The 14414-nt window shown below is 37.7% G+C and overlaps 1 protein-coding gene across 1 annotated transcript in view; it reads left to right on the top strand.

Annotated features, from left to right (window-relative positions):
- MACC1 (MET transcriptional regulator MACC1) overlaps positions 1 to 11968 on the top strand; it is a 32848-nt gene extending 20880 nt beyond the window's left edge. The window contains exons 3-5 of the mRNA XM_050892160.1: positions 1509 to 3547; positions 5880 to 6068; positions 11753 to 11968. Coding sequence (XP_050748117.1) covers positions 1509 to 3547; positions 5880 to 6068; positions 11753 to 11968 — 2444 coding nt within the window. The remainder of the gene's footprint in view (positions 1 to 1508; positions 3548 to 5879; positions 6069 to 11752) is intronic.
- The last annotated feature ends 2446 nt before the right edge of the window (positions 11969 to 14414 follow it).

Here is a 14414-nt window from a genome sequence, read left to right on the forward strand (position 1 = left end):
TAATTTATTTTTTAATAGATAATAATGATCTGACTGTAATAGCATCACAGTGCAGGGAAAGCTTTTGACCTGCAGGCAGAAACAAAATGCCTTTTCAGCTGGTGCTTGAGCAGCCCAGACCCATCTGGCGGCCCTGGCCAAGGCTGGGTTTTGGAGGGGCAGGAGGCTGCCCCTGGGCTCGCTCACCCCAGCAGCTCACCTGGAAGGCTCTTGTCAAGACAACGCTAAAGCCTTTCAGATGGGCAGCTGGGAAGAAGGTAAATTCCACTTTGGTTCTTCCAAATTGGGATTTTTTTGGAACTGTGGAAAAACTTCAAGGTTTTGGCTTTTTGTCACAATTCATGGCAAATGAAACAAAAAGAAAAGTACTACCATTTTATTTTTTTTTTCTTTTTGTGGCTGAATGCACTGTCATTCTTGCAAATGAGCAATAATCAGTAACCTTGGAGATGCAAGGTACTATGGAAAATGTAATAATGAAGGATATAGATATGCTGAAAGAAAAGACATGCTGAATTTTCCCTCTGAAATTAAAATCCTTTACAAAGATGTACAAAGAAGGGATGGTACAATCTCTGTTTATAGAAAAATAATGGCAAACTGAAGTGATAGAAACCCTTAGCACAAAAGTTGCAGGCACTCTACTCATTGCAGGAAGTGTGAATCTTAACCTACAAACCAGCTTCTGTGAGCAGTTATTAATATAAAATATAAGGCAAGAATCTTGTCTTCAGAGCAAATAGACATTACTGTTAATAATGAGTACTCTTATTAGAAAGCATATTTAAATATCATGTATACACCCCTATATGTCTATTTAAGTGCAATCTCAGAAAAATTTGTAAAATTTTTAGCAAAAACATTTCTCTCCAAATTTCAAATTGTACAAGAACTCATAAATTGTACCAATGTTTTTGGTTTTTTTTTAATGGAAAGCTAGTATAACAAATTCCACTCACACTGAGATAAATTGTAGGAGTGCTGTTATCAATTAAATGCACGTGCACTAGCATGCAAAGGAATCCAGAATAATACATTTATCTGTACTGTCTGCAGTATTTGAAAAACGAAAACGTAGTTGTTTAATCTTTGCAGACAGGTAGACACAAAGGAAAAAAAAATCTATGGCATTTTGTAAGAGGCCAAAGATTACTAGAATGTAAGGGTTTAAACCTTATAGGACCTTAGCATACTCCATGCCAATTAATAGTTGTAGGAGTTGATAATGATCAGCACCTTGCAGAAGATGCTTTACATCCTTCAGCACAAATTTGTTAGCACTCTTTCTATTAACAAAGATTCTTAATGCTACTTAGAAATCAATATTGATACTCTTTAAAAACCTGAAGGAGAAATATATAAATGTGTTCCTTAGCAACTTGATCTATATGTATTTTAAGAGGATAAATTTAATCACCTGTTAGCTTAACAGACTATCAGTTGGAAATGAATGGAATTTCTCAAGTCTCTGTGCTTTAGGAAATGCTTCTGTTTTTTCTTTTAAACAGATATCAATGAAAGTAAATTGGATTTGGATATTGACTGGTCTGATGCATTCAAACATGCCCATGCTGTTTCCAAGACTAACCCTTTCTGGAATGAACTGTCAGCCTCCAACCCTTTCGTACATGACATAGCTGCTTCAAATAGAAATGAAAATAATAGATACCTTTCAATCTTAAAAGAAAAACCCCATTTGTTCTCTAAAGTTTCTAGCAACAGGGATTCTTTGGCTTCCTCAGGTGATGAGCTAGATATCGATTGTCTTCTAAGAAAGACTTCAGCAAGAAGATCAGGGCGATCCAAGAGTGTCTCTGATTTCCTGGACATTGTTGATAACCGAAGATTGAATCCTCGCAAGACAACACCTCAAAAAACTATGGCTTCAGACATGACATGGCTTCAAAATGACCGTGAAGCCTACAAGATGGCTTGGTTGAGTCATCGACAACTCGCCCGATCTTGCCTAGATTTAGAAGCCATGAGCCATAGTCCTGGATGGGCACAAACACAAGCTACAGACATTCATGTAGTTTGTAAACTGAATCATGAAGGGGGTTCAGTACAGCTACCTGACTCTGATATCAACATTCATGTCCCTGTGGGTCATGTATTACCTGGAGAATTCCAAGAAGTTGGTTTAAAGGCTATTCTTAACCCTCCATCATCATTTAACAATGAGCTGTCTAGCACTGTAAGTCCTCTGATAGAACTTACGCTGAGCAACCTCAACACAAGGGAAGCCATTTTCCTAGAGGTGAAAGTTGCGGCTAAAGTGAAGAACGATCCTCTCAGCCAAGTTATGAGTGATATTGTGTGTTTTTATAGTCTCAATAAAGAAGGGCCTTTTAAGAAGTTAGAAAATTGCTACACTTATCAAGATACCATACAAGTGAAGCTAACGGACCTAAGTCACGTGATGTATGCAGTGATTGCTGTACAAGCAAACAAAATCCATCCTCCAGCAACTAATGTCTGGGACTATGTTCATAGAATGGTCTCAGTTGGAATTTATGGTCCCAAATACATTCATCCATCTTTTACAGCAGTTTTTACAGTTTTTGGTCATAACTACGTTCCAGGAAAACTCACAATTTGTGATATAAAAAAGGGGGGGAAAAATATGCCTCCTGTTGTGTTTCAGCTGTGGGGAAAACATACATTTCTGCTTGAAAAGCCACAAGATCTAAACATTTCTTTGGTATCCTGTGATCCAGATTTTGAAGTGAAGATGGAAGACCAAAGGAAAAATATTAAAGAGGAGGAGCTGAAAACTGGTGAAATGGTCCACCAACAATTCCTGTTTTCCATGCTTGGATGTAGGGAGATGCATTTCTTTGTTTTCCTCGTTCAGATTAAAGTGTTAAAAAGTAGCCAAGTAACACAGTTCCATGTTACGACTCCTGATCCAGCACCAAAACTAAGTGGAATTATCAATAGGCCAAAGCGCTTACAAAACCGCAAAGAAATCAAGTCTGCACCTTTGCTTGTAATACCAACAGTTAAATATCCAAAGTTTCAAGATAAGACTTTGAGTGTTAATACTTACGGAGTGGCTTTGAAAACCGTGTTACGTCAAAATAAGATTGACTATTTGCTAGAATATTTTAAAGGGGACACAATAGCACTTCTTGGTGAAGATAAAGTAAAAGCCATTGGACAAACTAAAATAAAAGAGTGGTACGTAGGAGTTCTCAGAAGAAAGATTGGTCTTGTACATTGCAAAAACATAAAAGTGATTTCCAAAGAACAAGCTATGGACACTGCTGATAGTGAGCTAACAACCAGGTATCTTGTTGAACAAATTGCATTGCCATTCAAAAAACTGACTTACATCTACTCAGTAGTTCTGTCTACAGTATCAGAGAGTGTTTATGACTGGAGAGCTTTGGCTGAGGTGCTAGGATATTCACATATGTCTTTGGATGACTTTAATGAGGCACACGCTGATAAAGAATCAGAGAGAGTGGCGCATGTTGTAAAGAGGATGAAGGAAGACTGCCATGCTAACAAAAAAAAGAGACTATTTCTTTATGAGCTCATTGTTGTAAGTATTGCATGAACTAACTTAGTTATTGGGAATGCATTGCCAAGAAACTACTCAATAGTAATGTGTGAACAAGAAAATATGGTCCCGCACTCTTGTGGGAATCTTTACAAACCTGGACATATTACTAAAAGTTGTAGACACCTATAGATGGAAAATACATCCAGACTCTCAAGAAGAATAATACTTTGATGAATTAATTTTAAACAGTGTTCTGTAAATGTTCCAGGAGTCTTGCTCATTTAGTAGGTTAACTGAGTTGACTTTTTTGTTTTTAAACAGCCATGATTGAAATAGTTTTGTCTTTTGTCATGGAAGTCATCATGGTAAATTGCTTCCCTGAGCAATTCACATTCCCATTGTGAAGTATTTAGTAACCTCACAGTGTGGAAACTCCATTATTTATGTATCTTGTGTACCGTAAGAGGCATGTCTAAGTTTGCTTCATATTTTTAAAGCAAGGAAATCCTGACCCACATGTTGAAGACAAGATTTTCTATCCACACATGACAAATTCATAGTCAATGTTGTAGTGACCTAAGGACAATATTGCAAGCATTTCAGTACATACTTTCACGGCCCTCATTTGTAAGCCACTGGACAACTTCTATGTGACTCAATACTGTTATATGTGAATCAAAAGTGGTTTTATTCTAAATGCTTCCAGGTAATAGGTTGCATTGTTAACCATCTTAATTTACTTACTTATGGGTCTGTGCGCAAATTAATTCGGAATTAATGATTACTCAATACTCTCCTTGGCTTTGACTGAAAAGTCTACCAGCCTATTTAGGGACAGAAGAGAATTAAATTTCTCATATGAAAATAAAGTATTATAAAAATGGGTGTTTAAAAATTCACATTGTAGCCTTTCATCTAAAGCTTTTGACTATCCTGAATTGCAAACCTTAACAGGGTTTACTTCTCATAACTAGTCTATCCCCTTTGAAGTGCTGACAGCAATTTCAGCAGGATTCAGAAAATTTTGGTAGCAGTCACCACTTACAACACTTAAGACTGCATTAAACTGTGTGGAATAAAACTGAGCAAGTATGAAGTACAATTTAGTCCGCTGTGTCTCTGTACAAAAGGAGGAGGGAGGAGTTAAAGGTGAAAATGATCCAAACTGTTAATTGAATATAGTGAAACAGTTCATTACAGAACAGGCAAAAGGTGGGCCATAATTAGATTAACAAGATGTCCCATTTTGTTGAGATATATATGATTTTGAGCTATGAAGTGCCAACGCAGGTCCCTGTCTTTGTAAAGCTAGACTTAAAGCTAGATATCATCCATGTCACTTCTGGGTAGAATTTACTGGTTGTTTCTTTTCATTAATCTTCTATTTTTATGTTTAATAGGGTTCTTGATTATCAGAACAAAGGCAAACTGAACAACTTTGTCTCTACTTTGCCCAAGTATAGGGGGATTCGGTACTGTACACTATAGTCTGCTTCTCAATGCTGTGCCTACCAAAAGTTCTACTGTTTGCAGTGAGGATTTTTATGGAAAAATGTTTTACAATTAAATCACACAAATGTCTGATTTCTGCAGGAATTCTTGATATTTTATTAAAAATCAGTATCTAAAAACCAAGGGAAACTTCTGGATTTTGTTCTTGATCTTTCACTGAAAATGTCAACATTTTCAGTGGAACATTTTGCTGTTAATTTGAGGAGAAAAAACCCCACCACCTATTTTTCTCATTAACTCTTATCCAAACAAATAAAGAAAGGAGAATGCAACATATCTGCATTTCAGGGTTTCACTCCTGGAACTATTTTAATTTGTTTGTTATTAAAAGTTCATTTGGCATGGAGGAGGGAAGAGTTTTGTGCTTGCATTTCTGCTTAATGCTCAGCAAATTATCAGTTCTGTGGGAGGAGTAAATCAAAAGGTGCTGGCCAACGTAGTCAATGATTTTCCAGAAAAGCAGTAGATGAAGGACCACACCTTAGTATAATAGTGCTCCAAATTAATTTTTAAGTTTCATGTCATACTTTTAAGAAGCTAAATTTGATGTCCCAAATATTTTTGTTGGAGAAGCCTATTTTTCCTTCAGGATCTGTAAGCTTGGCAGGATCCATGTGACACTGGAATGCTGAAGCAGCTGAATGCCAGCTTAATTTTTTCTTAAGCTTGTGGGCAGTTTTCCTATGAAACTGTTGGCAACACCTTTTTGTAGGAAGAAAGTTACATATTTATAAGAACACAAAATAGACAAAAAGCCTTCCTGTCTGCTTAGAAATGCAGAATAGTGCTATGAAATCAAATGATAATATTCTGTTTGTAATTACTGGTGAAGTAACACTAATAAAAATGATTGTTGCAGGCACTTTTGAAAATAGATTGCCAGGGATTAGTGGCACGTCTTACCCAGGACACCATCATTTTGACTTCAGCTGTCAAGCTTGGCAAATATTGGCGGGAGCTTGCGGAGAAGCTAGCCCGACTCACAAAGCAGCAAATTGAGGCTTACGAAGTACCCCACCAAGGGAAAAATGGAGCAGTAGCTCTGGAGGTAAGACTCTGGTGTAATGGTGTGTGCACACTTGCTCCTCTGCACAAACACAGCCAGGGACCTTTCTTCTTCCTTGCTTTAAGCGCTGCTTTCCTTTTGCCATTCGGCCTCCTTATTTAATTTGTAAGCCCTTCAATACGAGGAATTCTCACCAACTTTTGCTTGCAATTATCTAGATATTCCTTTGAGGCCAATTGTTCAGTGTTATTGTGCCAAATTAATTTGCTGTGGAGGTCCTGGTCTCTGTCTTGAGCTTCAGCTCTTTACTCCCATCCCAAGGGCCACTTTCAGTCCCTTCTTATTGTCCTGTCAACTTGTTAATCTTACTCACTCCTCTGCTGTCATTTCAGACACAGTGAGGAAGACCATCCAGTCCTTGCAGGAGCCACTTCAAATCACCCTCAGCACAGCTTTTGTCTTTCCACTGAAAGGAAGCTTACCTCCACCATTAACGCTTTTCTCGCCTGTGTAATATTTGTCATCATTTAGCTTAAGTAGCATGACAAGAGGTTGGAAGCTCTGACACTTCTGTCCTATTATACGAACATGTCCTATATATTATGTCCTATTGTATTATATTATCCATGTTTTAATTTCATAGTTTGTCAGGTAGGTCATGCTATTTATTCTCCTTTGTAAAGCATTCTGCTTATACAGAAGTATGAGTTCTAAATAAAAGTCAAGTTGTCCCCTCAGATGTATTTTAGTGCGTACACATCTAAGGAGCAATTTAGGTGCCTAATTATATCTCTAGTGCCCTTTGAAGTGCCCAGAGGTACCCATGGCATCCATGCAATGTCAGATATGTCACAAGACTTACAGTGGGCCCTTGTCCATGCCTCTGAGCTGAGGGCCAGCCTGTGCTCCTGGCACACCTTTGCCTGGGCAGCCAAGTTGCTTCCTGCGTTTCTCTGCTCTTACTTTAACACTGAAGCATGCAGTAGTTCCACTGTTTCCCACAGAGTTACGTGCCAATGACTTCTAGTTCCCAGACTGGGTTTTACCCTGAACATCCTCTTTTATAAGCGTTGCTGAATGATGCTCAAGCTGACCATTCTGCCTTGAGCGCTTACATTCAGGCTCGACTCTTCCTCTGCCTGTACTATCATCCCCTGATTATGGCAGGTAATGCACATGATCCAGCCTGAATTCCTTCTCTCTCACCTCTCAGTACCAAAGGAATCGCTATTTCCCGTTCACAGCTACTCAAGATAATTTTTTCTTCCTTTTTCTTTCCCTGTAGCTGATTTTTCCTGTTCCTTGCCAAACATATCCTCCTTTCCACAGTTTGAATCCAGTGAGTCTTTCGTCTCAGTTTTATCTGCCTGGTGATAGCTATCAAGAGATTTCTGCTCTAATTGTGAAACACCACCTCTTATCCCCTTTGAATGATCCGCCCTCCCTCCCCAATCAATATTTGACCAAAATTCCACACATTTACTTACAAGGTTCTGCGCTTTTCTGCAAGATTATCTCTATCATTGCTGTTTGCAAACGCTGCCTCCTCCTCTGATCTTGCTTTTCTCTTTGAGCTATTTTGTGGTGGTTTTTTTTTTTTTTTTTTTTTTTTTTCCTCCCAGTTGTTCTGGGTACATTACTTGTGCCTGGATGCACCTTCCTCCTTAAATTTTTTTCTCATAAAACTCTCAGCTCTACCAATCCCTAGTCTACTACTCTCTTTTAGTGAAAAAAAATCACCCTGTTATTGTCTCTGTTTTTGCACTAGCTTATTCTAAAATACTAAAATCAAACAGAATGTGAATTCTTGTCATTTCCATTATGGTGTTTTTTTTTTTTTTTTTTTTTACTGCTATGCAGTGTCTTGTCTAACTTCCTAGACTTTTGTTTTACTTACTAAGCTTTCTGTGTTTGTCTGACAAAATCCCAGCTTTCTACAGAAGGAATTATAGACCTGAACAATGTGCAACTCTATTGGTCTCCATGGTATTTGGAAATGTTTTCTCCTTTGCTGACAGCAGAACTAAAACAATCTTAAAACTCTTTTTCCAGCACCATACCTATTTATTTTTGTATATAAATATATATATAGAAAAAAAAATATATTTACTTTGTTTTAAATGGGTGTCTATTTCCATGAAGCCCATCTTCTGCCTCATACACCCTATTCTTTTATTTTCAAGTTTTTTATATTATTTTTATGATAAACCACCTACAAAATTCTCTGCCTTTCACTGACAGTGTCTGCTGCCAGAAGATAGTACAGTCAAATTCATCATAAAAAAGCCAATAATAGAGTATGTTCTATTTTGTAAGAGAACATTCAACAAGCAATCAAAGATCAGAATTTTGCTTTATTTTTATGTTGTTTCTCAAGGCTTAGGATGGGTCCATGGGCAATTTATTCATTTTGTGGGAGCTTTGTAATAGTGCTTGTCCACACAGGTGTGAGTTCAAAGCACACCAGGTTTCTAGCACTGGTATCTCATGTGAACACTCAGCATCCTCACTGTCCTGTGAATCTAACCTTAAATTTCAGTACTTTCTACGGAATTTCAGTGCTTTCTTCTGACCTCTGAACTTCCCAGTGCTCTGGTGAATTGAACCTCTACATACAGAAAGTAATACTCTGTTTATAAAGTTTTGCATATGTTGTTCAGCAGGGATGCAAAATGAATGTAGCTAATGCAGTGTAACTTCATACCTGTGTGGAGATGCCCCCAGCATTGTTACAAGGTTAGCATTAGTCTGACTAATTTCAGAATGATTGCGGATCATCACATTTACTTAGCAGGTATAAAAGAACCCTGATTAAAACCATTTTATCCCAGCCTGGAGTTTTCTAACGGAAAAACTTTCTCATTGATAGTAGTTGTTGGCGTGAAAACAGGAAACCAAGCAAAGATGGGGGAGTAATAAGTTTTGACTAATTATTGAGGATTATCTGAAAATGTTAACCAATTCATTACCCATCAAGGACTGTTCTACCGTCAAGAGGATTGATTGGTTGAAAAATGTTTCTGCTTTTAAACTTAATATTTTTCTTAGTGGGAGAAATCTTCTCCCAGATGATCACAGAGGCAACTTGAGGTACATACAATTGGTGCCTAGATTTTGAAGTGCTTTTCATCACTCAATTCCAAATCACTTTACAGAGGATGTAGGTATCATTATTATCTACTCAGCAGAGGCAGTGGGAGCAGAGGGAAAACTCATGCACGCAGCTGAGATGAGACTTGCCCAGGATGCTGCAGTGATTTAATATTTTGCCTGAAAATCTGCTTTGATGTAATTCAGGAATGTCAAATGCAATTCAGTTCACCCATTGCATTAGAGTATGTGGATGTGGAGAAGGACCTGCCTTAGAAGCCTGGTTTGCAGTGTTAGTTCAGTGTGGTGTGTGTGTGTAGATTATTGCTGAGTTAATCATGCATCACTGATGACTAGTTTATAAAGCTTTTGATCCCCTCCGTGCCCTCCCCCCCCCTTTTTTTTTTTTTATTTTTCTTTTGTCCCAGGAAAAAAAATCGGTTGTGACAGAGTAGAGGAAACCAAGGTTTGTATTTTAGGCATATTTCAGCCAATTCTCTGATTGCACAGTGTCAGACTGACCTTCAGCATAAGTCAAAGCACAGCGTCTTTTCATACTCACTGTCTTTTCACGTGCTAGTGAAGACAGAAGGCTGCACCCCAATTCTTCAAATATCCTGGTCTAACAGGAATATAAGGAAGGGAAGCAGGAGGCAGAGAAAAGGCATTGCCAATGGCAGAATATCAGGAAATCCCAGCTTCTCTGGTTGGCTACCTTGGTTATCAAGCTAAAAATAGGAATACAGAAACTTTCTGGTCTGAGCATAAATACAACAGTGGTGAGCTGCTTTAGTTCATTAAAATATGTTGTAACATCTAGTATTTACAGTAGTCCATTAAAAACTTCTTTTTCAACATAGCCTGTCTATAAAAGGAAAGAATTCATCATTCTCCTTCTTCCCACCTACCACCAAATTACTTTTCTTTCCTCCTTTTGTAACGTTATGGATATAACTTAAGATAGACTTGCTTAAAGTGAGAAGTAGGCACCATTCATTTTGGGTAAATGATGATACTCTTCTCTCCTGTAGACCTAAAGTGAGAAACTTCACTGAAAGCATAGGCACTTTTTTATGGCTTAAACTGAAGGCAGAAGCCAGACTAATCAGACTGTGAGAGACGCTACTGGGGATATGAGTTTCATGAGGTTTTCCATTTGGGGATGGGGGAGAAAGGCAGCAGAATTTGAGGGAGATGTTTACAGAAACTACGATAGAATCAATCATTGAGTAAGTTGAGAGTTCTTAGCCCAAATGTGGAGAAAAGCTCAGAACTATGAGGGAAGAAATTCTCCTGCTGCTCAGTTCCTCAAGGGATCAAGTAAATAAAGCTTCAATCAAGGAAGTAGAGCTTTATGTTGTGTATTATTTGTAAATTAATAGGATTATATTGAGGAAATAACCAATTTCCTCCTGAATTATCCTTCAGAACCATGAAAACTGCTTTTACATTAAAAGAGAAAAAGATGTTAAAAAAATCTGGAATTCCTGATCACGTCTGTGTGTATATATGTATAAAAATGTGCACATTTATACAAGTCCATATGCTTTTATTACTATGCATAAGCATGTTTCTGTTAAAACAGCAAATGCCAGAACCTGTTAGGAAAGTGATGGGTTTCTTTGTGGATTTGTGTATCGTTCCTGCAATTGCTAGCTCAACTGCTGTTTGCAAAACCTTTATTGCCAATGAGGAGTTGGAAACTAGAAAGTGGATAGCCCAAGTTAAATTTGGAAAAGCAGCAGCTGGGAAAACAATCTTTTTGTTTGTAAATTGAGCAAACTTACTCTGGACACCAGCAGTTTGAATGATGTAAGTCCAGCTTGGTATCTGAATCATGCTGGCACAGCTTAATTAACGTCATTAGACCAATGACAAATTACACCTGCTAAGGATCTGCTCCGTATTTGTTTGGCATAAAATAAACATATTGTAGTTTGAAATAAGGAGCACTGGTAACCTATCTTTTCATTTCCTTTGTTTCTTGCAGGACACTTTTTTTAAATTGCATGTCCTGATTTTAAAAGTTTACTTATAAAAGCTTTTGACTCTCCTGCTTTTGGAGTATTTGGGGTTTTTTTCTTCATTTTTTTAAACAGAGATTTTATAGATAGATCATCTTCCTGCTGCTGTTACCAGAAAACATTTTTGTAAAGATAAGAAGCTTCCAGGCTAAGTAGAGGGACAATAGGATGTTGATTATTGAGACAAAGGGACGCATTAACCATCAAAAGCACAGCCAAACTCCAAATAGGGAAACGGCTGCTGGGTGTCTGCATTGCAAAAATGAGCAAGGGGAAAAGTGTTTTCCTTCCACCCCTGTTCTTTGAATTATACTTTCAGACAGGGATATATTTTGACTTGGTGATAATCATCTGAATGAAGAATTTATCTTTCAGTTATTTACTCTTCTAAGAATTTGAGAGTTTCATAGAAATGAAGTACATAAGGTTACTGTAGTTTTTATACCAACATGCCTTTTATGATAAAGCATTTCAGCATGGCTAGGGATCAAACACTTATTTTCTTTTTTCTTTTTGGTAGCTTTTCTACCATTGGAAAGATTTAGCTATTTTTTTTCTCAATAATGGAATTTCTGCAACTAAACCTTTTTATTTTTTTCCCTTTATTTTCAGATGATGTGGAAACCTGCATATGATTTTCTCTACACGTGGGCTGCTCATTATGGAGACAGTTACAGGGATGTCTTACAAGACCTGCAATCAGCCTTGGATAAAATGAAAAACCCAGTGACAAAACATTGGCGAGAGTTAACTGGAACGTTGATTCTTGTGAACTGCATGGAGGTGTTAAGGGCAAGTGCTTTCTCCAAAATGGAGGAAGAAGAATAGACTACGAAGATATGTTTTTGGAAAATCTCTTGGGAAACTGTACTGCTGATATTTGCGTTTCAGTGATGCTTACAGAGCAAGTCAGAATGCAGTTTGTTTTACCTGAGTTGATGCTGGGTCTAGTCCCATGGTTCTCATCTACAGATCGCCAGAGCTTGCTAATGGCTACTGAGTAAATAAGAAAAGAGTGGGGGATTAAACTAGTGAGGTCAACAAAAATGACTTGAATTCTATAAGGTAGTTTCTAAAAGGAGCTATTTCTGATTGCACTGACTTCTAGGTGGAGATCAGTTTTAAAAACAGAACTATGCATGGATGAGTTCAGCCTGTGGGACCTAGGTTTACATTGCTTTCAGTGAGGTATTAAAATCCAAATATTTAATACATTATTTTAATTGGTGCCCAAACCCCTCAGCTGTAAGTCAATGGGTGCAGGTTAGCCTAGAAAAAAACTTTAGGATTTTTTCATCTCAGCTGGGACAAAATTAATCTCATCTTCTCACAAAACAGGAATTCAACAGCTATTTGCACCTGGAAAAATAGGTGTGTGCTGCTCAGTCCTTCCAAAACAGTTTCTGGTGTCTTTTTTGAAGACTGGAAGAGAGACAGGCAATTCAATGGTCAAAGGTGATTGGTTTTGATTGGTTTGTTGATGTAACTTAATGGGGTTTGTGTCTTTTTTTTTTTTTTAAATTCCAGCAAATTTGTCTAGATTCTGCTGAGTAGAAATTCAGGAAAATTCAGGAAGTCTTCTTGGTGTACACTGTCCGTTCTGCTGATCATTTGCTTATTCCTACTCTCTTGTTATTAAATAGGTAAATAGGGAAGAGTGGCTTTGTAGGTACAAGGGCTGTAGACAGTTCATACCTGCTTCTGTTGATCATTTTCTTCTACCTTACTGTATGAAGAATATGGGTGACGGCTATTATTTCTCAAAAAAAGTTAAGTGTGGTGCTTTTTAGATTCATTTATTTATGGAGCAATTAATTATCATTAGTCATATGTTCTAAAAAGAACTCTGCTTAGATGCCATCAAAAAAAAAATCTTTCAATTACTGAGTAGCTTATTATAAATACAGAATACAGGCTGAATAATAGCTACAGGCTAACCAACTTTATTTAATTTTTTTAACACAAGATGTTAAATATATTTTTAGTTAAGTGGTAGATCTAAAAGGTTAAAGCCATTTTGAGCACCTTTGATCAACATTCATTCAGAAACATTAGCAAATACTCACGACAACCAGTTGAAAAGAAAATTGGCATTCTGCCATCACTTGCAGTTGACAAGACAAAGCCAAATTCTTTCAGGAGTACCACAAAGTAGTAGCATTTCAGTCCAGAACCAGTGCTTCCACTGTTGTCTTAGTTGATGTCTACTAAGAAGGGAAGTTTTGTGATTCTAAAACAAAGCAGTACATTTAAACATTTTTCTTCCTCTCCCCTTTCCTCTAACCTGCTTTCTTTTCTACTTTCATTACGCTTTCCCAAAGCATGCATAGGTCAGGAAGGAGGCTGAGGAAAGAGCACTTGCTCCAGTAATAGGAAAGCTCACTCACCAAAAGACCCTTTAGCATCAGGGCATGACTGAATTAGCATGCGTGCAAGTTATCTGGCTTCCGTGGACTTCTGATTTGCAACAGAATGAGGAATTCAGCCCACAGAACAGCAATTGGTTTTGCTGATCAAGGAAAGGTGGAGAAAAAAGAGTCAGATTATCAGAGCTCCCTGTTGTTTTAAGTGCTAGCACCTATTTTATATCTTGCCCTGTGCAGTTTTAATAAGAGCTGCAGAGAAAATATAAAATAACATTCTCTTGTTATCTGCACTTCAGTGCAGAGACCAGCTGTTCCTTCCTTCTTGCAGGTAGTGAAGCCCCCAAAAGGGGAGAAAGTATCTGTTGTCTTTCTCTTTTGTGCTGCTGGGTAAGGAAAAGGTGCGTACTGGTTCCTTTTAGAATAGGCTTCTTTAAAGGTAAAATGATAAATTCAACTATTAAAATTATAAATATTAAAAATAGACATTAAATTAAAACAAATTCTTAAAAATAATACTTACAGTGTACCACTACATACTTCCAGGGAAAGTTTGGGTTTTTTTGGTTTTTTTTTTTTAGGTTTCCCAGACTGCTGCTTCTTTCACCTTAGACCCTCTCATAGCAGAGACTGTAAAACCTGAACAGGTTTTTGCAGTGGTGCAACAGGTCGCACACCATCTCCCTGCTTAAAACTGCAGGGAAATACTTTTTTTGCTCCCTAAGAGCTGAAATACCAGAGGAGATCACAGAGCAAATCTCTCAGCTTCACCATGTTCTCTCACCAGCTGATCTTCATGCATCCTAGCAGGCCATGCTCCCTTACTTAAAGCCTTGTTAAGCCACTCCCCCCCCCCCCCCCCCCCTTTTTTTTTTCTTTCTTTCTTTTTTTCCCTTTTGTTAATCTGGCTG

This window comes from Gymnogyps californianus, chromosome 2 (genome assembly GCF_018139145.2).
Source record: "Gymnogyps californianus isolate 813 chromosome 2, ASM1813914v2, whole genome shotgun sequence".
Taxonomy (NCBI): domain Eukaryota; kingdom Metazoa; phylum Chordata; class Aves; order Accipitriformes; family Cathartidae; genus Gymnogyps; species Gymnogyps californianus.